This window comes from Oryctolagus cuniculus, chromosome 17 (genome assembly GCF_964237555.1).
Source record: "Oryctolagus cuniculus chromosome 17, mOryCun1.1, whole genome shotgun sequence".
NCBI classification, from domain to species: domain Eukaryota; kingdom Metazoa; phylum Chordata; class Mammalia; order Lagomorpha; family Leporidae; genus Oryctolagus; species Oryctolagus cuniculus.
The window spans coordinates 1,222,864-1,245,752 of NC_091448.1; the positions used below are offsets into that span (position 1 = coordinate 1,222,864).

Below are 22,889 nucleotides of genomic sequence, written 5' to 3' on the forward strand. Positions count from 1 at the left end.
GGGGCTGGGCTGACAGCGGTCACCGGGGTCACCGCCTGCTCCTGCTGGGCCCCGCGGAGGAAGTGCTGGGGTGCTGAGAAGGCGAGCAGACCCCCGGGGGGCCCCCCGTGTCCTGGCTCCCCTACTCGGGGTCTCCCATCCCAGCCAGGCCTCGTCCCGGGAGTCCGGGATGCAGCCTGCTGGGGGCGGGACTGTCTGGGGCGCCCCCTACCCTGAGCCGCTCCTGACCCCGCAGCTGGGCCTGGGGAAGGCGCGTCCCCTCCCCCTCGGGAGGCTGCCCAGGAGAGGGGCCCTGGCCCTGGGGGTCTCGGGCCGGGGCAGCGCAGATCCCGGTGGAGGGAGGGCCTGACAATAGTTTATATATTTATTCTTAAGCAAGTTATCAATAAAAAATTTAATACTAAAATGCCTTTACATAGTTTGCTGTTCATAAAACCTGTGTTTTTGTTTGTTTTTAGTGTTTACATTGAAAAAAAATCCAACCCTCCTCTTAGTTACACATTTACACGTCTCGCGGCTGCCGGCTCAGGCGGGCGGACGGAGGGCAGAGGCCGGCCCCGCACGGAGCGGCGGCCACGCAGCCACGCGGCCCGGCTCCTGCACTCCACGTCCCCCGACGCCACCAGGAATGAATATTGCACTCGTGCCAAGACGGAGACGGGACCCCACTCGCCCACCGGCCCCTCCCGTGGAGCCGCAGGAATGGGGGGCAGCGGGGAGGGGTGGGAGGGGCTCCAGGTCGGCCTGAACCGGCCTGCGGGCAGGGGCCAGGCACCCACCCACACCTGCCATTCCCAGGCCGTGTCCACACAGAGCTGGTCCTGGGGCTTACAGGGGGGCCTGGGGGAGGGGTGGGGGGCCCAGTCCACAGCCCCGGGGGCCCTGCATGTGGGCATGGGGGTCCCCGCCCCCGGCGCAAGCCCACCAAGCTGCCCCCCCGCCACGGCTCCCGGGGTGGGGTGGGGTGGGGGGAAGAGAAGGAGAGGGCAGGGCCCTCCCGGGGGCTGGGATGGGGTCGCGTGGGGAGGGGTCTCTTTCCAGGGCCCTGTAAAGGGGGCCCAGCATCCTGGAGCCCAGGAAGGGGCTCGGAGCCTGGGCTAGGGCGGGGGGAGGGGCAGGAGCTGGCCGAGCGGCCCAGCAACACCTGGAATATTCAAGGGACGAGAGGGGAGCCTGCGCCTGCGCCGCCGCCGCCGCCGCCGCCGGGAGGGATTTGTTCGTCTTTGTCGTAGGAAACAGAGGTAAGATCCTTGTGGCTGCTGCGGGGACTCTGCTCTGGCTTCCGGAAGCCTTTGTCTACACGGATGAGCGACTTCCCGCCCACACAGCTGTCCCCCGGGGTGACCCCTGGGGCCCGCCCCTCCCCGCCTGCCGCCCCAGCGGCCGAGAACAGTGCATTTCCAAAGAAAACCCCGGACAGAACCCCGACACACGTACGCACACACACGCACACGCACGCACACGCACGCACCTCGTCCCCAGGGCGGGGAAGTCCGTTTCCACTGTGTCCATGAAACCCCCGACACGCTATGTACAGAGAAATAAATAACACACCTGATCCCTGCTTCCCAGGCGGGAGCCGGTCCGAGGTACTAGGAAATATGGCTTGGATTCTCATCTCTCGAGGACTGCGGGCCGGCGGCTCAGCAGAGGACCGGCACGCCCTCGGCCGTCACCAGGCGGCCGGTGGTGGGGTCGTAGGTGCCCGCCAGGTAGTAGAGGTCCTGGCGGTCCCGGCCGCGCCGGCTGCGGCTCAGCTGCTGGTACTGCTCCCGGCTCACCACCTGGCACTTGTGGGAGATGCTCTGCACGTCGTTCTCGTCCTCGTGCTGCGACTGGTACAGCGCGTGCTGCGGGCGGGCGGGCGGGCACACGGGCGCTGGAGGCCACCGCGGAGCCTGGGCAGGGCCCGGGGGAGCCCTGGGCGGGGCCTGGGAGCCTGGGTGGGGCCTGGGGGAGCCAAGAGCAGGGCCTGGGGGGTCTAGGGGAGCCCTAGGCGGGCCTGGGGGAGCCCCGGGCGGGGCCTGGGAGCCTGGGCGGGGCCCGGGGGAGCCCTGGGTGGGGCCTGGGGGAGCCCTGGGTGGGGCCCAGGAACCCTGGGTGGGGCCCAGGGGAGCCCTGGGAGGGGCCTGGGGGAACCAAAAGCAGGTCCTGGGGGGTCTAGGGGAGCCCTGGGTGGGGCTCGGGGGAGCCCTGGGTGGGGCCCAGGAACCCTGGGTGGGACCCAGGGGAGCTCTGGGAGGGGCCTGGGGGAGCCCTGGGTGGGGCCCAGGAACCCTGGGTGGGGCCTGGGGGAGCCCTGGGTGGGGCCTGGGGCAGCCGTGGGTGGGGCCCAGGAACCCTGGGTGGGGCCTGGGGGAGCCCTGGGTGGGGCCTGGGGGAGCCAAGAGCAGGGCCTGGGGGGTCTAGGGGAGCCCTAGGCGGGGCCTGGGGGAGCCCTGGGCGGGGCCTGGGAGCCTGGGCGGGGCCCGGGGGAGCCCTGGGTGGGGCCTGGGGGAGCCCTGGGAGGGGCTGGGGGAGCCCTGGGAGGGGCCTGGGGGAGCCCTGGGAGGGGCCTGGGGCAGCCGTGGGTGGGGCCCAGGGCAGCCATGGCGGGGTCTGGGAGCCTGGGCCTGCCGTGCAGGGCCCTCCGTGAGAACTGCTCTCAGGGCCATGGGCGGAGCGGGGTGGGGCGGGGCTGCCGTGGGCCCTGGCTGGGCGTGGCCTCTCGGCGGGGGCCGGGCCCTCACCTTGCCGTCGCTCTGCCGCTTTCCCAGCTTGGTCTCCTCGGGGTGGTAGAACCACTTGACCTTGACCACCATGTTGCTGGCCCAGGACTCCCACATGCTCTCGATGCGGCCAATGTAGGGCAGGTTGGGCCTCCCAGCCGACAGGAAGACGGCGCAGTCCCCGACGCGCAGGGTCTCGGTGCCTCGCACGATGGCCTTGTAGAACAGCTTCCTGGCCTTGCCCTTCATGCCACGCCTCTGCGGGACACAGCGGGGGCGGAGCTCCAGGGGCTGCCGGCTGCAGGTGCAGAGGGCCCAGCAGCCGGGGGCGGGGCCTCGCGGGCAGGCTTCCCCCTCCCCTTCCTGCGCGAGGGGAAGGTGAGGACGCAGGGTGGTGCTCCTACCTGCGTGGGGTTCCCTGACCACTCCCACAGCTGCCGGGCGGGCAGGAAGGTGGAGATCTTTGGCCGGTTCTCCGCGGACGCGGACGGCAGCCGCTGCCTCCGGGAGGCCTCTTTGGCTCTGCAGAAGCTCAGGGCCTCCTTGCGCTTGAACTTGGCCCTGCCACCGCCGCCACTGCTGCCGGGCCCGGCGCCCGCGCCCACGCCGGCCACCGCGGCCCTGGACAGGAAGCAGCGCGGGGCATGGGCGTGGGGGCCGGCCCCCTTGGAGCGCAGGGCCTCGGGCTGGGCCAGGAGGGCGGGCACGGGCTGGGCCAGGCGGGTCTGCAGCAGCAGGGCCGGGTCCTCGTCGTCCGAGCTGTAGGAGGAGTCCTCGTTGTCCGAGGAGCAGAGGCTGGACGTGGACACGGAGCCCGAGGAGGAGGAGGTGGAGGAGCCGGACGAGGAGGACGAGGTGGGCAGGCGGGCGAGGAAGCGCGGCGGCACGGGGGCCGCCAGCCCCAGCTCGTCCTCGTCGGAGTAGGAGCTGTGGCAGTCGCTGTCACAGGGCAGGGCGAAGTCGGCCTGGCCCGCGTACTTGCGCAGGGCCAGCCCCACGGGCAGCGGGTGCACGGGCGCCCGCCCCTTCTTGTCCTTGCCCACGAGGGCCGGGTGCGCGTAGCCGGGGCCGGGCAGGGGCCGCGGCAGCCGGGGGCCGCAGTCCTTGTCGCCCGCGTGCAGCGCCTTGCAGTTCTTGTTCTTGGGGGAGGTCACGCCCTCGTGGTCCAGCTTGACCGGGAACTCGCTGCCCGCCCGCCGCCGCCCGGCCCGCTCGGCCTCCGCCCGTTCCGCCTTCCTGGCCCGCAGCAGCTTGTGGGCGCCGCCGGGCAGCCCCGGGCCGGCCCCACCGCCCAGGAAGGGCGCGTAGGAGCTGGCCAGGCTGCTGAAGGAGTCTGCGCGGAAGCCGTTGCCGAACACGGGCGCGGCCACGCTGTGCACGGGGAACAGGGCCTCGCGGGCCCGCAGCTTCCTGGCGCCGCCGTGCAGCTGGAAGAGGTTCTGCAGCAGCCCGGGGGCCCTGCCGGCCGCCGCTGCCCGGCGCTTGCTCTGTGCCACGGCCGACCAGCTCAGCAGGGGGCCGCACCGGCGGCCCAGGAAGTGCTCCGAGGCCCCCGTGGGGGGTTTGGCACCTGAGGTGAGGAGCTCGGCTTTGCCTGGGGGGGGTGGGGGCAGGGCAGGGAGCAGTGGTCAGCGGCGCTGCCTTGTCCATGTGCCCCTCCTGGGAGCACCCCGCCCCCTCCCTCCCAGGAGCCCGGAGGTCCGGCCCGTACCGGCCTTGTCTTTGCCGATGGATTTCTTCCCAGGGGTCTTGGGGGCGTCAGGGCAGTCCTGCAGCTTGGGCGACAGGCTGGGGGCGGGGGCCTCGCCGGGCGGGGGCGCCTCGCTGCTCGCCTTCTTGGGCCTCCGGCAGCTGCCGGGCACCAGCAGGGCTGGAGAGGGCTCTGTGCCTGCGTTAGAGCGGACGAGGGGCTGGTGCCGTGGCCGCGGGCGCCGTCGGCTGCCGGGGCCCCGCGGGGAGGGCGCTGGGGCTGTGGGCTCACACTGGATCTTGAAGTCGGGCGGCAGCAGCCGGATGTTGGAGACCGCGATGTGGCCGGTGTCCCCGTCGTCAAACTCCACCACCACCGAGTCCAGGCCCTCGTCCTCGTCGCTCGAGGCTCCTGCACACGGCCCGGGCCCTGAGCGCGGCCTGGGCACGGGGCTGGCGCCTCGCTGTCCACAGCCCGGGACGTCACCGCCCTGTCAGCGCCCCCCCGCCATGCACAGGTGTGTGTGCCAGGACAGCTGTCGCTCCGTCCACGCCTGGAGGTGCCGCCGTCCTGGCTGCGCCAGCCTCAGACGACTGAAGCTCCCGGCGTCGGGAGGCAGGGCCACCGGAGCTGCACACACAGGGCTCCGGGCCCCTCCCGCTCTGCCCAGCCGCCCACGGGAGCTGCCGCCTCCCGCCCTGGGCACCAGGGAGCCGTTTCTGTCTCGGCAGCCGGCGCGGGCATGGGCACGGCCTCCCAGGCAGGGCGGGCGGGGGCTGGGCGGACTCACCTCGGATCACGTTGCCTGGGTACAGGCACCGAGACTTCTGGCTCCAGTAGGCGCAGACCCGTGTGCCGGGCGGGAGGTACCGGCTGGACTGCGGCCGGACATCCAGGACCTGCGGGAAGGCGCCGCGGTGAGCGGGAGCGGGCAGGCCTCGGCTGCTGTCCCCCCAGGCTGGCCGGGAGGCAGAGCCGCCCTCACCGCCTCCTGCAGCAGCTGCTCCAGCGAGTAGATGCGCTGCCGGTTGCCTCTCTCGCCCTCGATGACGATGCTGTAGCTGGGGGGAGCGGGTGAGGGGTGAGGGGTGAGGGGTGAGGGGCCAAGGCCCAGCTGCCCGCCCGCGCCCACACCCGCAGGGCCTCACATGTCCGGTGGCTGCAGGGTCCTGACGCTGCCCGCGTACAGCAGGCTGTCCTCTTTGGGGATGAGCACGGGGAGCCCGTCCTGCAGGTCCTCCTTGTGAATGGTGCAGGAGCGCGCTGCAGGCGGCACAGGGTCAGCGCCCGCGGCCCACCACCGCCCAGGCCGCACTCAGGGGCCCCGGCCCCTCCACTGCCCAGGCCGTGCTCAGGGGCCCGCCGGCCCTGCCACCGCCCAGGCCGGGTGCCCGCCCGCTGCCCGCCGCTCACCCAGGGCCGCGCTCTGCTCCGCGCTCAGGCGGCCCGCCTCCTGGTCCTCGTCCTCCTCGGAGAGGCTGCTGTCGTCCTCGACCTGGAAGTCGTCGTCCCCGGCCAGGCTCTCCAGCAGCCGGCTCATGGCCCGGCCCTGGCCCTGCAGGGGCGCGGCCGGCCGTCAGGTGGGGGCAGGGGCGTCAGGCTGGGGCGGGGGCTGCCCGGGGCGGGGGCTGCTACCTGCTTGCTGGAGGGTTTGGCTTTCACCTTGCCCGGCTTCCTGCCCTTCCCCAGGACGGCCTTGGCGTTGCGGGCCGACAGGGTGATGGACAGCGCACCGTTCTTCCTCTGCGCGAGGGGAGGGGGACAGGGTGGGGGATGAGGGCGGGGCCCCGGCCTCCTGGCCCAGCCCCGCCCCCCGCGGCGGGTGCCGTCTCACCCTTAGTGCCGGCTGCAGCACGGCGCTCCTGCGCGTGGCCCTCTGGAGCCGCTCGCTGGCCAGCTTGCTGCCCTCCCCGCGGCAGGGGAAGGCCCGGGTGGGCCCGAAGAGTCCGTCCCTGCTGGGGGCGGCCCCTGGCTCTGGACGCAGGCCGGCCTTGGCCTTCCCCTTGGCTTTCTCCTTGCCTGCGGCTCCTGGAGGCCGCCGGCCTGGTGCCCGCTCCAGCTGGGCGCCCACGTTCACTTTCCCGGTCCTTCTCTTGATCTTGACCTCGCCCTCAGGGCTGGACAGGCGGCAGGCCCCTGCACGGGGAGCAGAGGCCGTCACGGGGGTCCCGCTGTGGCCCCACCCCGGCGCCCGGCCTCTGCTTACCCAGCAGCCCCTGCCTCTCCTTCTTCTTCCTGGCCTTCTGGTTGGCTTCCATCTTGACCACGGACGAGGGGGACGGCCCTAGCATGGCTGCGCCGGCCCCCGCATGCAGCAGCAGCCCGGGCTCCTTGCGGGCGGCGTCCGTTCCCAGGAGGGCCTGGCAGTCCTCGCTGTCGTAGCCGCTGCCTGGGGGAGTCACGGGCACCCACTGATTCCAGGTCTGGGTGGGACCTGCCCAGGAAGCAGCCTGGGCGCTGGGGGTCTGGCCTCGGTGGACTGAGGGTCCCCGCCCACTGCCCTCTCCCAGCCACCCTGGAGCTCAGGCCCGGCCTGCTTCCCGGGGAAGGGCTGGGGGAGGAAGCGGGTCTCTCCAGGCTCTGCGGACACGCGTGCTCGTTGGGGGCCAGATAACCTCTTGGGGTCAGCCGGCCGGGCAGGGGTGGTTATTTTTAACCCTGGTTTCCAGGACGCCCTCCCTGGAACCTCCCTGCCGGGTCTGGGGTGGTCATGGCCTCTGCCTGACCCTTCCCGGGGCCCAGCCCTCAAAGCACTTGCCTGCGTCGGGCGTCCGGGCCGTGGCCGGTGGGGCGGGGAATGTGGCTGCCTCCCTGCCGCCGTCGCCGCCAGCCCGTGGGTGCCCAGCGGCTGCCCTGGCGCTCTTGGCCCGGGACAACTTCTTGGGGACGCGTCCCCCCGGCGCGGCCTCCTTCCGCTGAAAGGGGCCAAGGCCGGCAGGCAGCGCCTGGGCCCTGGCCTTGGGCTTCAGCTGGGCCACGGCGGACGCCAGCTCGCGCTGGCCACCCAGCTTCCTGCACCGCACCTTCTCCTGTAAGGGGGCGGCGGCAGCTTCGCGACGGGGCCCCCCCGCTGCGGCCCCGGACTCTGGGCCCCGGCCCTGCTGCTGCCGCCCGGCTCCGGAAGTGGCGCCTCCAGGCCGGTGACCTCAGAAAGGGCAGCGGGGACATCTGCCCACCCCAGCCCACGGTCCCTGACTGTGTGCCCAGGCAGGGGCTGGGGACGAGGGCCCGGGGGACTTGGGGGTCGGGGCCCTTGCTTTGGTAAAGGGGAGGCCCAGGAGCCGCGTCCTGCTCTGGCAGGGAACTGGGTGACACCAGGTGGGACCCTGGGAAGGAGGACGGTGGGAAAGAGGGGTGCCTCCCTGACCACGCGGGCACCTGGTGCTGTGGCCACGCGTGGGGTCATCCCCACGTCTCTGCAAGAACCTGTAGAGCTGGGTTGGGGGGAGCACCACGGAGCCCACAGCCAGGCCCCGCTGGCGAGCAGCCCCGGCTCGGGGTCCCCACCGGTGCACCCCGCTTCCTGCCCCCGGGGCTCACCGCGGCCTGCAGTCCCGCGTACACGCTCTTCTCCAGTCTGTTCCGCTTCTTCGGGGGCTCGCCGGAGCCGCGCAGCTCCGCGCACAGCAGGCTCAGGCTGGCCCGCACGGCCCTGGGGACGTGGGGCACAGGAGCCTGCTGTCTGGTGGTCCCCGGAGAGGGCCCCGCCCCGAGCAGGCAGTGTGGTGGCGGAGCCGGCATCCAGCCCCCCGCACCTGCTGGCAGCCGGGGTCCTGGTGGCCACCCCCACCCCGCCTGCCCCGCCTCGCTGGGAGGGGGCGTTTGTGCCCCGTCTTCCCACCAGGCCGGGAAGGACACCGTTCAGCTGCTGTCCGACGGTGACCCCAAAGACCCAGCGGCCAGGCCGTGGAGGCGGGGTCGGAGCCAGGCCCGGGCTCCCTGGAAGGCAGCCCCCAGCTCCGGCTCCTGGACCCCGTGTATTGGGTCTCAGCCCCACTCCTTCCACCGGGAACACAGGCCACCCTCTGAGGGTGGGGTGGGGACTGAGGAAGGCCAGTCTGGGGAGCCAGGGGGCTGGGGCAGCTCCTGAGGCTCCACCCCCGCCAGGGCAGTGCTGGCAGCAGCCGGATCACCCCGCACCCCACCCCCGTCTGCAGGGGCCGGCTCAGACCCTTCCAGGGGTGCCATCCTGCACCCACCTGCCAGCCCTGCACCCCAGCGCTCACACCCCCGCAGGGCCCAGGAGCGGGGAGGCTGAGACCGTCCCACAGGGTGCTGTCTCCTCCGGCCTGGGGCAGACCCCCCAGGCACCCAGATTCTGCCGGGGCCCCTCCCCAGCAACCCCATGCCAGGAGCGTGACTTCCTGTCCCTTCCCACCCCCATTTCCTGTGGGGGACAGAGGCGCCCGTGGTGTCATGGCAACCACAGACGGAGAACGACCCTGGCCCGACCTTGGCCTCGCGGGGCTGTGTCCCCTTTCACCTTCCTGTCGGGGGGGGGGGGGCTGGGCCTCGGCTGGCGGAGGCCGGGCAGGAAGCCACTGGGCCCTGCACGCCCACCCCCACTTCCTACAGGCAGGAGCCCCCACCCCCGCCCCCGCTGCGAGTGCCGGCCTGCAGGGAGGCGGGGAGGGCGCGGCCAGAGGCCTGCTCCTCAGGACGCGGAAGCCTGGACGCGGCTCTGCTCCCGTCCCAAGGCCGCTGCCTCCAGGCCCGGGACGAGGGCTGAGACACAGACCTGGGGCCAGGAGAAGCTGCAGGGCCCACCCTGCCTCCCTGGCCACAGCCCGGCCCCTCCCGCCGAGCGGCACCTGGGCAGGCAGAGCGGCCGCCAGGGAGGGCCCCCGGCCATATGGTGAACACAGGCAGCTCACGCAGGACCCCCCCCCCCCCCCCAGCCCGCAACCTTCTCGGCGTTTGCTAACGTTTTGTGACATAAAGCCTTGAGATTAATTTTTTGCCTCTGTCTTAATTGAAGGAACCATTTAGTGCCGATTTAGCTATTATTACCAAATCATCAGGATTGATGCCGGGCGCGTGGAGGCACCGGAGGATTTATGCAGATGGGCCTGCCGGGAGAGGCAATTTGTAGCCGAGAAGGACAATTACGCCGGGCCCGGAGCGTGCCGACGAGCGCGCCGGGCGCGTAATGGGCAATAACGCGGCACAGCGGCCGCGCGGCACCCACGCTGCCGGGGCCCCCCCAACGTGGCCTGCCCCCGGGGGACCATGACGCCCTGGCCGGGAGCCTGGAGCCCCCTGGTGGGGCGCAGGGAGGGGCTGAGCAAGGGACACCCCCACCTCCATGCGGGCACACGGGGCCTGCGGGAGCCCAGACCCACGCCCCGGCTGGCCACGCCTGCCCTTGGCTGCAGCCGCCACCGCCTCGGGCGCTCACCTGACTTTCTTGCTGTCACGCCGGGCCAGCTGGGCCCCGGGGCGCAGGGCGGGCAGCGAGCTGGAGTGTTTGCGCTTCCTGGGCCGGCCGGGCCCCCGCCGAGCGGGGCTGCGGGAGCGCTCGTCTCTCCTGGGGGCGCAGGAGGGGCCGTCAGAGGGGCCAAGACCGGGTGGGCGTGCGCCAAGACTTGGCCTGAGGAGCCGGGCAGGCGGCCAGCTCGGCCAGGTCCCTCCTGCCCCCAGCTCCCCGCAGCCCACGTCCTGCACACACAGCAACAGCTCCCGAGGCCGTGCCGCAGCCCAGGGGCACCCCTGGCCCAGCCTCTGCGGGGGCGTCTCCCGCCAGGGCCCCCCCATACTCGTGGTCACGCTTGCGCTGCAGCCGCGCCAGCTCCCGCTGCTTCTCCTTGTAGCGCCGCTGCAGCTCCGCCAGCCGCACGCGCAGCTCCACCTCCTGGGTGTCCAGCTGGTCGATGGCGGTCTTCAGGGGGCATACCTGCGGGCAGGGGCACAGGGGCCTGAGGACGGGGTGGCAGCCCGGGTGCCCGGGGTCCCCCCGGCACGGTTCCGAGCAGTGCGGGCCAGGCTCCCACTCACAGGCTTGGTCTTGGGGGCCCAGGTGTCCTTGCGCTGCAGAATCTGCATGCGAGGGGTCAGCCTGGGGCCGCCGCGGGGGTCGGCAGCTGGAGGCCGGGCCGAGGCGGCTGCACTGTCCAGGCCGGCAGCCTCCACCAGAGACCAGGCCGTGGCCAGCGTGGCTAGGTGCTGCAGGTTGAAGGCCAGCACGTCCTCCGCTGCTGGGGGGGACAGGAGGGTCAGCACAGGCACAGGAAGGCGGCGGCACTGCCCTCAAGGGGCTCCCGACCCGCCTCAGCGCAGCCCTGAGCCGAGCCCACACAGCTCCCAGGACGTGGGGACCCAGAAGGGCCAGGCAGGGGGCGGGAGCGACGCAGCCACCAGGCCTGGCGCCTGGCTGGAGAGAAGCCCCCTTGGCCGCAGGGTGGGGCCTGCTGCCCCTCCCCCAGCCCACCGTGTCCGTGGCAACGGGGGCTCCTCCCAGCTCCCTGCAGCGCCCCGGGGACCTGTGGTGGACTCGGGTGGTGTTGGAGGCTCACAGCTGCTACAAGTGGACGCCCTGGACAGAGGACACGAAACGGGCGTGGCCCCGGCCCAGGACGCCCCGTCAGGAGCCCGTGCGCTTGGCTACTCCGATGTGCGGCTCCGGGCTCTGGTTTAGGCCAGCGGCTGCCCCGCCCGTCCTCCGCCCGTCCACCGTGTCCTCCCACCCGGCATGCGTATTGACGTCTGGGCAGCTCTGAGGTCTGGGCCCCTCCTCCCCTCAGGGCCACACCCCAGCAAAGAACATTCTAGCAAACTCGGGCCCTGGGCTAGGCAGGGAAGCACACACGAGGCCGGCGCTGTGCCGCCAGCATCCCACGGGCGCTCCGGTTCGAGTCCCGGCTGCTCCAGCTCCCTGTTCTGGCCTGGAAAAGCAGCAGAAGCTGCCACCCACGTGGGAGACCCAGATGGAGCTCCTGGTTCCGGATTCGGCCTGGCCCCGCCCAGCGATCATGGCCAGTGGGGAGCGAACCAGGGGACGGAAGCTCTCTGCCTTCTAAACAAAACAGTTTGCAAGAAGAGGAGAGGGCCCACGGTGGGGGGGGGGCAGGTGTGTGTGTGACACACGCGTGTGTATGTCTGTGCCTGCATGTGTGCCCGGGCGGGGCCGCTGTGGCCTCAGCTTGAGCCAGCAGAATGGGATGGCCGTCCGGGGAGAGGCCTGGAGCCCCCGGGGAGGCGTCTGTCCCACAAGCACCTGGGGGAAGTCACGGGGTCCCAGCCAGGAGGGCCTGGGCGGGAGAGCCGAGGCGGCGTCACCCCCGTAGCCAGGGGCCCCCAAGGCCCGACCACGGCTCCTGCCCAGCGTCGTCCTGACAGGAGGGGCTGACGAGGGCCGACTGGGGCACCCGGTCACTCCAGTGCACGAGGGAGGACGGGCAGGAGTCGGCCACAGGGGCTCCCACAGGAGGTGTCTGATCACCAGGAGAACCCGCAGCAGCAAAGGAACAGGCGGACTTGGAGCTGCCGGGACCCCCGCAGAATGCCAGGCCCACTGGCCCGAGCAGACTAGCACTGCCCCACCCAGGAGACCCCAGCAAACCAAGCCCAGGGCAAGGCGGCAGCAGGCCCAGAACACCCAGGGTTAACTCCCGACGCCTGGAGGCGCCCAAGTCTCTGGACTCAAGTTCAGGGCCAAGACCCCAGTCCTCCCCCTCAAGGCTCAGCCTCAGAGGCAGAGGAGGGGAAGGAGCAGGGGCCGGGGGCGGGGTTGGGCTCAGGGCGGGCAGCCCCCTGCCCACGGTGCTTCAAGCCCCCAGCTTCCGCTGGCTCATGGGCCCCTCTCCGGCCCCGACCCAGGCCCCTGGAGGCCAGGACCACCCAGGCCACACTCAGGGATCCTTGCCTGCCCCTTCTGCAAATCCTGCCTGGGCAGCAGGAAACCGACCACAGCGGCCACGGGGCTTGCTCAGGCCGACAGTTCCTGGGGGAGGGGCCTGAGCACCTGCAGAGCAGGGTGAGCGTGGCTCAGAGCTTGCTGGACGCACGCCGCCAGTGGCTGCAGCACGCCGGGTCACCGACACGGCCCCCCACACCGCACACGTGAGCCTCACGCTTTCATTCAGCAAATGGGCTCTGGTCCAGCTGTCACTCACACGCACGCACCAGCCAACGGCCAGACGGGCGCCCCAGATGGAGTCACCGCAGCCCCCACAGGGTCGGGGCCCAGCAGCGCCTCATCCACGCGCCCTGGGCCCAGGCACGGCCTCCCTGGAGGTCCGGCTGGGCACCTGCCCTGGCCAGGAACCCCTGGCTTGCTCTCCTGGGCACAGCCCTCCAGGGGCCCTGGACACGCCCTCAGGGCAGGCAGCCCTGGCCACCGTCCCTGCACTGCGGTTCCCTCTAGGACATCAGCGTCGTGGGAACGCACGGATCTGCACGGGCGCCTGGTGGGCTGCTCCCATGCAGCGGGGGCTTCCCCGGGGGTCCAGTGGGAGGGCGGCTGCCACTCGGCCAGGGGGCGGCTTCCAGGGGAGCTGGGGCCTCCCCGGCACAGGCCGCCCCTGGGGTCCACGGTGTGGGGACCAAGGCCTAGGGACGGCCTGGCCGTAGCCTCCTGGGCCTGACAGGGGCAGCGACAGCCCCTTCCCCTCCTGCCCCGAGGCCTCCGCGATCCCCTCATCTCAAGTGTGACACCGGGACGGCCACAGCTGTCGGAGCTGTGCCCTGGACGTGGTCCCTGGGGAGCCAGCAGGGAGGGGGCCTGGGTCCTGAGGGCTCTGCTCACCTCCCCTGGGAGCAGACCTGGTGTCGGTCCCTGCTCACGGCTCCCCAGGAAGGGGGGACGAGTGGCCCCGGCCCGCTTCAGGGACCACCGCCCAGGCCCGGGGGTCTGAGGGCCCCGCCCCGGCTCACCGTGCGCTGCCCGCTCGCTCCTCTGCCTCTGTGCCTCCAGCTCGGCCAGCTCGCTGAGCAGGGCGATCCCGTGCATCCCTGAGCTGCAGGGTGTGGGCGTGGGCGTGGCGCTGTGGGGCTGGGCGCCCGGCGGGTCCACGCTGGGCAGGTCTCCCAGGTCGACGGCGGCGGCCACCAGGGCGTCCAGGCCTGGCAGCACCCTGGGCGGACAGCTGCTCTCGGGAGGCGCTGCCCAGTCCCCCAAGTCCTCTACGCTTCCTTCCTCCGACCTGGCCGCCTCGGGCACCTGGCACGTGCCCTCCTCGTGTCCCCCGAGGGTGCCCGGGCTCCCCGCTGGCGGCTCCGGGGCTGGGGCGTGGGCCTCGGACACAGGCCCCTGCTCCCCCTCCTCCCGCTGCTGCTCCGCGGTCCTCTCCTCCTGCCCCCCTCCCTGAGTAGAACAGGCCTGGCCGGGGGCCTCGGGGCTGCCGGCCTCGACGAGGGCCCCACACTGCAGTTCCTGTAGCCCCTCTCGGGGACTGGGGGCTGCCGCCTTCCCTGGGGGTCCCCGCTCGGCAGGGTGGGGCGTGGTGAGGTCCTGGGTGGGCTCCCTGGCCCCCGAGAGCAGCCCAGGCTCCTGCAGGCTCCTGGGGCGGCAGGGGGGCGGCCCCATGGGCAGGAAGGCCCCCGCGGGCTCGGGCGGGGCCCCCCGGGGGGCGGTTTGCATAGTTTCGGGGCCCACGAGGTCAGACAGTGCGTCCGCGGGCAGGGAGGCGAAGCCCATGCCGGCCGAGGGGCGTGGGCATCCAGGAGGCAGGTCTGTGGAGGAGGGGCGTGTCAGGAGAGGGCAGGAGGCTCCCGTTCGGCCTCTGGGGTCCCCGGGGGCCGACTCAGGCAGGACAGGCAAGCACGAGGCCCAGTCAGTTTTTCTGACCCAGAACCAGCGGCAGTGGGTCTGAGGCATCACGCCCCATTAACTGCAATAGGAAAAAACTAGAGAAAAACTAAAAAAAAACCCCAAAACACAAACCCTCTGCTGGCTCTGTGGCCTCACTGGAGCTGGGGTGGTTTGGGGTTTGCCCCATGCCAGGGCGCGGCAGACGGGGGGCTGCTGCAGACCCCTCTGGCTCAGGCCCAGGTCACGGGGCCGTGGACCGCACTCCCTTTGCTGGCCATGCTAGGCCAGCCGGCCACTGGCCTCCCCCGTGGGCCCTACCAAGGGGAGCGGGGGGGCGCCAGGCTGCACAGCCCCTCCCTATCCAGCTCCGCCTGCTGTTACCTGGCTCCAAGGTGGTGAGGTCAGCTCCGGGCCGCTGGCCCTCCCCGCTCTTGTCCTCGGCGCCGGGCACCTCGGCGCTGGGCCCAGGGCTGCTGGCAGGGCAGACGGTTAAAGTGCAGGGAGCACTGGGGTGCGGCGGTGGGCTGGGGCACCGGGCGGGGGGCTTCGGGCTGGGCGAGTGGCAGCAGGGTGGCAGCCTGGCCGGGCCTGCGGCGGCGGCGGCCAAGGAGGCGCCCTTGGCCGTGGGGGTTAAGGCAACTGGCTTGTGGGTGGACGTCGGGGCCCTGTCTGCGGCCGGCACCTCGGGCTCCAGGTGGTGATCCTCCGGCTTACGCTGTCGGGTGGGATGGGACGCAGGTTCAGCCAGGCTCCGCCCCTGCGCCCCACTGTGGGGGCCGGGCCGGGCGGAAGGGTCAGTACCTGGAACTGGGAGGCCCGAGGCAGCTCCAGCGCCTGCGCCGCCCTCTGCTGCCGCAGCAGCTGCGACCTCGCGTAGACGGGGAGCTGGCCCGGGGGCTGCATGTGCGAGGTGTGGCCGCGGCCCCCGTACATGGGGGGCCACAGCGAGGCCTGGTCCATGACGTCAGCTGCGGGCGGGGCAGAGAGCCGTCAGCCACCGCCCCTGCCCCGCCCCCGCCGCGTCACGGCCCCACCGGCCCTTACCAAGCGCGTGAGGAGCGGCGTGGGGCGTGGGCTCCGAGGGCAGGATGACCAGCTGTGTGGGGGCGTCCTGGGGGAGGGGGAACACGGAGGGCACGGAGCCGGGCACGGAGGCGGGGAAGCCGGGAGGCAGGTTCTGGTGCAGGGCAGGGTGGCTGAGGCCTGTGGCGGGAGGGCAGAGCAGCGGGTTGGCGGCGGGGTGGGGGTCACTCCTCCGAGCCAGCCCCCGGCCCACCGGCGAGCACCGACCGTAGGAGTGTCCCCCCATCCACAAGGAGGGGCTGCGGGTGCGGGGCAGCCAGGGCGGGTGCGGGGCGGGGTCCCCGCCCAGCTGGCCGCTCTGCATCAGGAGGTGGGGGGCCAGGTCTCCCGGGCAGCTGCTGGCCGGGCGGAGCCGGGCGAACTCCACGAGGTCTTTGCTGTCCCTGCGAAACCACGGCAAGCTGCCGTCAGCTGGGGGTGGCTCCGGGAGACCCCGCCCCCCCCCCCCCCCCCCCGGGGCTCAGCCTGGCTCTTACTGCAGCAGCTCGCGGCCGGCCAGCCCCAGGCGGTCATCGCACAGCCGCGTCCTCTCCTCCTCGGCTTCCAAGTCCAGCGCGTGTGTGGCACGGGGCCCAGCACCAGCTGCACGGGGGCGAGAGGGGCGCAGGCTGGGGAGCCAGCAGCCGGAGCGGGCAGGCAGGGGCCCCACTCTGGCAGCTGGGGGAGGGGGCTGCAGGGCAGGGGTGGGGCCGTACCTTTGAAGGTGGGGGCGGCCCGGCCCTGCCGTCCAGTGTTGGTGCCGTAGGCCGCCTCGGGCCGGCCAGCCGTGTCCTTCTGCCGGGCCAAGGCCACGGCGATGCCCACAGGGGGCTGCCGCACCTCCCCGTCTCCGTGCCCGGTGTCGAGCTCCCGGCTGCGGGCGCAGTCGGGCCTGTCGGCCGGGCCCGAGCCCTTGGGGGCCGGGAACTTGGCTTCTTGCTGGACACAGCTGGCCTTGAGCCCACCCAGGCCCACGAAGGGCAGCTTCTGGCCCACGGCCAGAGCCTGGTGGCTGTACTTGAGCAGGCTCTTCATGGCCGAGACCTCGTCGGGCGGCGCGGGCAGCTCCTGGGACAGGAGGGCCGCCGGCTGCAGGCCACTGCTGAAGGGGTCCAGGTAGGCGCCGCCCTTGCGCTCCTCGCCGACGGCCGCCGTGGGGCCCTGGCCGGCCTGCACGCCCCACGGAGGCAGGTGGGGCCCGCCGTAGCCCAGGGACGCCAGCTCCAGGGACTTGCGCTTCACCTCGGCCCCGACCGCCCCCGGCTCCGCCTCCGGGGCCGCTGGGTGCTGCTGATGTCGGATGCGGGCCACCTTCTGGACCCCGGGGGGGCCCGCGGGGACCTCCTTGGCGGCTCTGTCCAAGGTGCAGCAGGCCTGTGTGGCCTTCCCCACCAGCGGGTCCTGGTGGCTGGACCGGGCGCAGTCCTGCGAGGGGGCGGTGGGGGGCCACTCAAAATAGCTGCCCTTGTCCTGGCCACCCTGGGGCAGCCCAGGGAAGGTGTCCTCCGGGCCGGCGCCGCCGAGATACTCCAGGCCCTTGAGGCGCGGATTGGGGCCGGTCTCGAAGCCCCCGGGCCGCCGCTCGCCCTTGCCCTCGGCCTTCAGCTGGGCGTAGGAGACACCGTAGGACACGGCGTGGTCGGGCGCCATGGCCCCCTCCAGGTGCCTCTCCTTGCCCTCGCCAGCCACGGCGCAGGCCTCGGCCGCCTGGCAGGGGCGGCTCTTGTCAGCCAGGTGTCCCACGGAAGGCACGAAGGTGGGCCCGCTGGCCTTCAGGTCCCGGGGGGCTTTGTCCTGCAGCGGGCAGAGCCCGTCCGGGCCGGCGTGCAGTTGCAGGCAGGGGAAGGAGCCGCTGGCTGAGCTGAGGGGCGGGGGCGGCCCGGAGGGCACCGTGTAGGACACGGCGTGGTGCAGCATCTGCCGCCGCTCCAGGCACTCGCCAAAGGCCGGCCCGGGCTCGGCGGGGCCCGCCGCCTCCTTGGCGCAGCGTCCAGAAGGCACCGGGCCCGCGCCCGGCCACCCCAGCACAGCCCCTGCGCAGGTGGGCAGCGCGGCCTTGCCCGCCTCGCCGTTGAGCACCTTGGCGTTGAGCAGGCAGGAGGCCAGGTGCTTGGGGCGGCCCTCGCAGGCGCCGCGGGGCACGGGGCCGCCCTCCTTGCAGTGCCCGTCGGCCGGCACCGGCAGCACCAGCCTGTGCCGATCCTTGCCGCTGTCCTCGTCCTTGCCCTCGGCCGCCTGGCCGGCCTTATCCTTGCCCATGAGGAAGCGGTCGAACTCCTTGGGGCCCTTCTGCAGGGAGCCGGCCTCACCCCGGTCCCGGCTGCAGGAGCCGGCGCGGGCCACGCCCGGGAAGCTGTGGTTGGCGGGCAGCAGCGCGGGCTGGGGGGGCAGGTTGCGCAGGTAGAAGTTGTCTGTGTGCAAAGAGCCGGGGTCAACGGGGAGCCTGGCAGGGGGGCGGCCAAAGGGCTCGGGCCCCAGGTGCCTCCCTCAACCCCACATGCTGCCCAGGGCACTTCCCCCACCCCCACTTAAACACAAACCCACAAGAACACCTGGAACGGGAGACAGAGGCACTGACGGGCGGGTGCCCCAGCACCACCCCTGCCCTCGGCCCCCAGGAGACAGGAGCCGGCTGGGCCTCAGCCCTGGCCCCCCCCAGGTGCCCCTCCCCCATCAGGGCTGAGACCCCCAGGGGACTTGTGGCTGGGAACATGCGGGGGAGGCCCCCAGACGGACAGCGGGAGCAGGGGTGGGACCAAACAGCGAGAAAGGAAGCCAGCGCCCGGGCCTCCCCTGCTGGGCTCCCGCTGCTGCCCTGGCTGGGCCTGTGGCCCGGGACAGCCCTTCCTGCCGGGTGGGCTCTGCGTCTGGCTCTCCACCCGGGCCGGCCAGCAGGGCGGGGGACACGGCTGCCCTCAAGGGAGGGGGCTCCCCGCCTCTCCCGCGGGTGGGGGAGGGTGGGACCCAGGAGAAACATTTGGAACTTGTAAAACTGTCCTCAGTCATGTAAATCCCTTGTCAATTTCCTGCTAATTAGGGACGAGGGGACCGGGTAGCCCAGGAGAAACCTAATTAGTTCAATTTCCAAAACCAAATAATGTTCTTGGAAGAGGCTGCACCACAATATTGTGAAAGCTGAGGCCGGCCAGCGCCGCCCGAGGGAGTCCCGGGCCCTGCTTCAGGGGGTCGGGTTTCTGGGGCCGGGACCAGCCAGCCACCTGCCCGCCCTGCCACATGGTGTCCAAGCAGCTGCTCTGGCCGCCCGGGCTGCCGGGGGCTCGTGGGGGACGGTCCTCCGGGCGGGGCGGCCCTGGCCGCTGAGCCCAGGGGCTGGGCCAGCGCACTGGAGTTGCTCGTCCAGGGCTAAGAGCCAGACCCCTCGGGCCCGGCCCCACCCCACGCTCCTCGCCAGCACCAAGCCTCAGGGACTCACCAGCTGTTCCCGGTCCGGGACGCAGACCGGATGGACATACCACCACCCTGAGGTGTGAGGGCGGGCGGGAGCGCTGGCCACAGGCTCCAGGCGCTGAGGGGTCGGACTCCTGCTGGGCACCCCCGGGGACCCCTTCTCCCTATGCCTCTGGAGGGAGCCGGGCCTACTCCCCCAGCCCCTCCTCCCCAGGCGCTCCCTGTCCCATGGTCCGGCCAAGGGCCGGGGCCACCTGGGAGCTTCTGTCCCCTCCTGCCCCCAGTCTGCACTCCCTGGCCACGGATTCTGGGGAACCCAGCAACGCAGGCCCCGCCCCCACGCCTGTGCCTCCCCCAGTGGCTGCCTTCTGCAGGCTTCCCATGAGTCCTGTCCACCCCTGGGGCCTCTGTACCCTCCCCACATCCCCCCGACGCCGGGTGCCTGCCCTGGGAACAGCTGGCCCTCCCTGGCGCTAGCCCTCACTCTGCCCGGCCAATCCGGTCAGGAGGTGCAGGCTTCCTGTTCCTAGCCTCCCCGGGACCCCCGGGACCCCCGGGGCCGCTGGGGCCTCAGTGCAGCCCCTCAGGTGCCCCTGGCACAGCTGCTCCGAGTGCCTCCCCACGCGGGCGCTGGGCAGGCCGGGGGGGCAGGTCCAGCCTCTCCTCCGCCCCCCAGGGGCCCACACAGCACTTGCCTTTCTGGGCTCCATAGAAAGGAGGCTGCCCGTACAGAACGCTGCCGTTCCCATGGTGATCCAAGTGGCTCACGGGTAGGAAGGTAGACGCCAGACTCCCCGAAAATCTGGGGTACCCTGGAGCTGGAGAAGCAGGGACCCGGCTGTAGAGACCACTGCTCGCACCTGCCCAGCCCTGGCAGGCCACCGGCCACCCCCAGCGCCACGGGGAACGGCACATCAGGTCTTCGCCTGCACCCTGACCCGCTGGGCACAAGCCTAGTCGCCGATGGCCACGGAGGGGCCCCCGTGTGTCCTGGGAGGGGGCACGGCGGGCGTGCGCTCCGCAGAGCTCCCAGCCTTCGGCCCACACCGTCTGACAGGCTCCCAGGCGAGCTCGGGACCTGGACGCTGCTGTGCTGTGCTGGTCAGCGGCCCACACTCCCAGTGGGGCCCGTGGCGGCCCTCCTGAGGTGGTGGGTATCGCGGCCCCCAGGGCCACACCCTCCCCTCTGGCTGAGCCAGGCCCCGCTCTGGCCCGAGGGGGTCCATCCGACCCCTTCCCCAGCACCAAGGCTCTGAGAGCCGGCCCTGGACCTTGGGCAGCCCTGGCCTCCTAGGACGCCCACTCTGCCTCCCCGTCCAGAAAGGACGTGTCCCTGGCTTGCAGGACACATAGGACGGCGCCCTTGACCCTGTCCCCAGGAGGCCACCTGCCCACTGCTCTGTCAGCAGGAGGCGGGCAGCAGCCACAGGGGCTTCCGGGCTTAGACCCTCTGGGGCCTGCCCTGCTGCCTCTGAAGGAGCCCCCTCCCCAGCTTGGCTCACACCCCCACCCCAGGTGTCTCTTTTTCCTGGCTGGACGCCAGGTTGCCGTTTGTCAACCGGGTCTGGGGTCTCCCTGAGGTAGGAGAGGGACAGGGCCACTCTCAGCGGGCGTCAAGGGGCTGGCAATTCAGAGGGGTCCTGAGAGACCCCTGAGGCGTCGACTCTAAGGATGGCAGCTGCTAGCCTGCCCCTCCCCCACCCCGACTTCACCGGACCACCCGGAACAAACTGGGGCAGGTAGGACTCCTCCGGCTGTCCCAGAGTTCCCCCTGTCCCAGGTGGTGACGAGAGTGCAGGAGACCCCAAGTTTCCCCCAGGCAGCTGGACCCCAGAAGAGAGCTCCCCTCCACCATTCCCAAAATCCCTGTATCACGGGATCCTCGTGCCATCAGGGGGACAACTCATGGGCCCCGTGACCCATGGACACCTGAGCCACGCCCTGAGAGCGCAGGTGCTCAAGGGGCCAGGTGGCGGACTGGCCTGGCTCGGTGGTCCCGCCCCCGTGCAGACACTGGGCCAGAGCCACCCCCTCCTCTGGCTCCGAGCCCAGCCCCCGCCCCGGACGCTCCCCACAGCGTAGGCTCGGAGCCACACACACCAGGGACACGCAAGTCCTTCCACTGAGAAACCTGCCCTGGCCCAGAGCTCACCCCGCCCCCGCCGGGACGTCCCGGGCTCGGGGAAGGCGTCCCCGCCCTGCGCCGGCCCCTCCTGGGAGCCAGCCCAGCAGCTGTGTGCCAGTCCGGCCCCTGCTCGGGAGGATACGAGGCGGGGCAGGGGAGCGGCCCCGGGGAGCTCCTGCAGCCGCCCCCTGAATCCTGGGCTGTGCTGTGGATCCCCCTCCCAGGGCAGGGCCCGTGCCCCAGGGAGGTCTGGGCCTCCTGCCCGCTCGCCCCAGAGGAGCCGCTCTGCCCCCCGGACCCCTCCACTTCCAAACCTGGGCTGGGGTCCTGGCCCGGCTGGCTCCCCAGCTCACCTGCCCCAGCCCCAGCCCCTGAGGCCCTGGGTGGTGGACAGGGGCGGGGGGAGGGGGGGGCAGAGAGGGGTGAGAGGGGGCAGAGAGTGGCGGGGGAGGGTCCCCCAGCGAGAGGGAGACCCTTTGCTTCTCCCAACACCGTGTTTTTGAACGATGAAGAAGATAAATGACTTTCATGCGTCAGCAGCTGCTCCGAAGCTGGAAGGCAGGGCTGGTGTGGCCGGGTGGGGGTGGGGGCATTTCTGAGGACCGGGGGGCCGAGGGTCCCGGCCTGGCCAGGGCATAGCCAGCGGGGTAGACACGAGAAGGGCCCCGGAGGCTGGGGGCTGGAGCCCAGGGCCAGACTTCCCAGCCTGGTGCCCCTGCAGCCATGGGTGGACCACAGACCTGGGCTGGGCAGCTGCCCCGGGGGACAAGGACAGAACTACAGGTGCAGGTCACGGCTGCCACTCCAGAGGGCCCTGCGGCCAGTCCCGTAACGCACACCATCAGCTCGGCACCTGACAGACGGCGGACATGGCCGGGCACCTTTGCTGGCCATGTCCAGGGTGGCGGGGGCAGGGTGGGAGCAGGTGTGCAGAGTGGACAGGAGACAGCTGGCTGCAGCTGACATCTGGGGCAGTGTCCGAGGGGCACAGCGGCCACAGGCTAGGGCAGGCGCCCGGGAGGAGCCCAGGGTGGCGTGAGCGTCTCTGCTCCCCATGGAGCCCTCCCAGGAGACCCGAGGCGGCCCCGCCCCCTCCCACGAGACGCCCTTCCTGGCGGTCAGCGGCGCCTCTGTTGACAGCGACTCCTGGCACGCAGGGCCGAGAACAGATCCAGGTCTCCAGGCAGCACTGGCCTGGGTTATGACGGCTGCCTCAGCCCAGCAGGGGCTGCCGCGTGAGGCCCAGCCCCTCAGGGGGCAGGCAAAGCCACTGCCGGCAGTGCCAGCACTCCATACGGGCACCACATCCAGTCCCGGCTGCCCCACTTCCGACCCAGCTCCCTGCTCATGCACCTGGGAGAGCAGTGGAAGATGGGCCGAATGCTTGGGCCCCTGCACCCGCGTGGGAGACCTGGAGGAAGCTCCTGGCTCCTGGTTTTGGTCTGGTCCAGCCCTGGTCATTGTGGCTATCCAGGGAGTGAACCAGCGTATGGAAGGTCTCTCTGTCCACCCTACCCCCTGTAACTCTTTCAAATAAATCTTTAAAGACACCATGCTCTGACTGGGGGGACCCCAAGGCTTTGGAAGCTTAGCCAACAGGCCCGCACGCAGACCCCTGGGCACCCCAGCTAACCTCTGTGCACAGCCTGGAGGGCAGCTCTGGTCAGCAGGAAACGCTGTCCCTGGAGCCCACACCTCCCCCCACGGGCATCCAGGGCTGCTGTTCTGCCAGCCCCACCCCCCACCCGCAGCGGACAGGTACACCTGACCGGCAGCTGCTCCCCACCGGCCGGTTCCACCCCTCCGGGGGCCACGGCCAGCGGCCACAGGCAACGTGGAAGGGGCACCCTTGGCAGAGCCGCCAGCGCCTGCTCTGCCGCACGCGGGATCTGATGGGCTTTCGCAGTGTGGCTCAGCGGAGGTGTGGACTGCAGTGCCTGGCCCACCACAGCCCTGACCCCCGCATCCGCCCAGCGGGGATGCCCAGGCTCAGAGGGGACGAGAGCCCACAGGCTCCAGGCTGGACTACAGAGGGTGCCTCGCCTGCAGAACAGGCGGTGTGCCAGGCACAGCCGTGCTGCTGAAGGGACCAGCAAGACAGTCGGCATCCAGCCTGGACCCTCGTCAGGGGCCCCCGCACCTGTGGGG

At 71.8% G+C, this 22,889-nt stretch overlaps 1 protein-coding gene across 3 annotated transcripts in view; it reads right to left on the reverse strand.

The window, feature by feature from the left end:
• Positions 1-350: 350 nt before the first annotated feature.
• Positions 351-22,889, reverse strand: part of BAHCC1 (BAH domain and coiled-coil containing 1) — a 48,419-nt gene continuing 25,880 nt past the window's right edge. For 2 of the 3 annotated variants that reach the window (XM_070060164.1, XM_070060162.1), the window contains 25 exons: positions 19,312-19,434; positions 15,925-17,619; positions 15,706-15,811; positions 15,437-15,612; positions 15,191-15,349; positions 14,948-15,114; positions 14,528-14,861; positions 13,270-14,067; positions 10,393-10,592; positions 10,155-10,291; positions 9,797-9,925; positions 7,939-8,050; positions 7,153-7,427; positions 6,605-6,783; positions 6,233-6,534; positions 6,034-6,141; positions 5,812-5,953; positions 5,547-5,661; positions 5,384-5,459; positions 5,189-5,297; positions 4,690-4,809; positions 4,420-4,596; positions 3,113-4,302; positions 2,730-2,966; positions 351-1,850 (listed from right to left, as the gene is read on the reverse strand). In XM_070060164.1, the coding sequence (XP_069916265.1) occupies positions 1,644-1,850; positions 2,730-2,966; positions 3,113-4,302; positions 4,420-4,596; positions 4,690-4,809; positions 5,189-5,297; positions 5,384-5,459; positions 5,547-5,661; positions 5,812-5,953; positions 6,034-6,141; positions 6,233-6,534; positions 6,605-6,783; positions 7,153-7,427; positions 7,939-8,050; positions 9,797-9,925; positions 10,155-10,291; positions 10,393-10,592; positions 13,270-14,067; positions 14,528-14,861; positions 14,948-15,114; positions 15,191-15,349; positions 15,437-15,612; positions 15,706-15,811; positions 15,925-17,619; positions 19,312-19,434 (7,373 nt within the window). In that variant the 3' untranslated portion in view covers positions 351-1,643. The remainder of the gene's footprint in view (positions 1,851-2,729; positions 2,967-3,112; positions 4,303-4,419; positions 4,597-4,689; positions 4,810-5,188; positions 5,298-5,383; positions 5,460-5,546; positions 5,662-5,811; positions 5,954-6,033; positions 6,142-6,232; positions 6,535-6,604; positions 6,784-7,152; positions 7,428-7,938; positions 8,051-9,796; positions 9,926-10,154; positions 10,292-10,392; positions 10,593-13,269; positions 14,068-14,527; positions 14,862-14,947; positions 15,115-15,190; positions 15,350-15,436; positions 15,613-15,705; positions 15,812-15,924; positions 17,620-19,311; positions 19,435-22,889) is intronic. The other variant, XM_070060163.1, reaches the window with a different exon arrangement.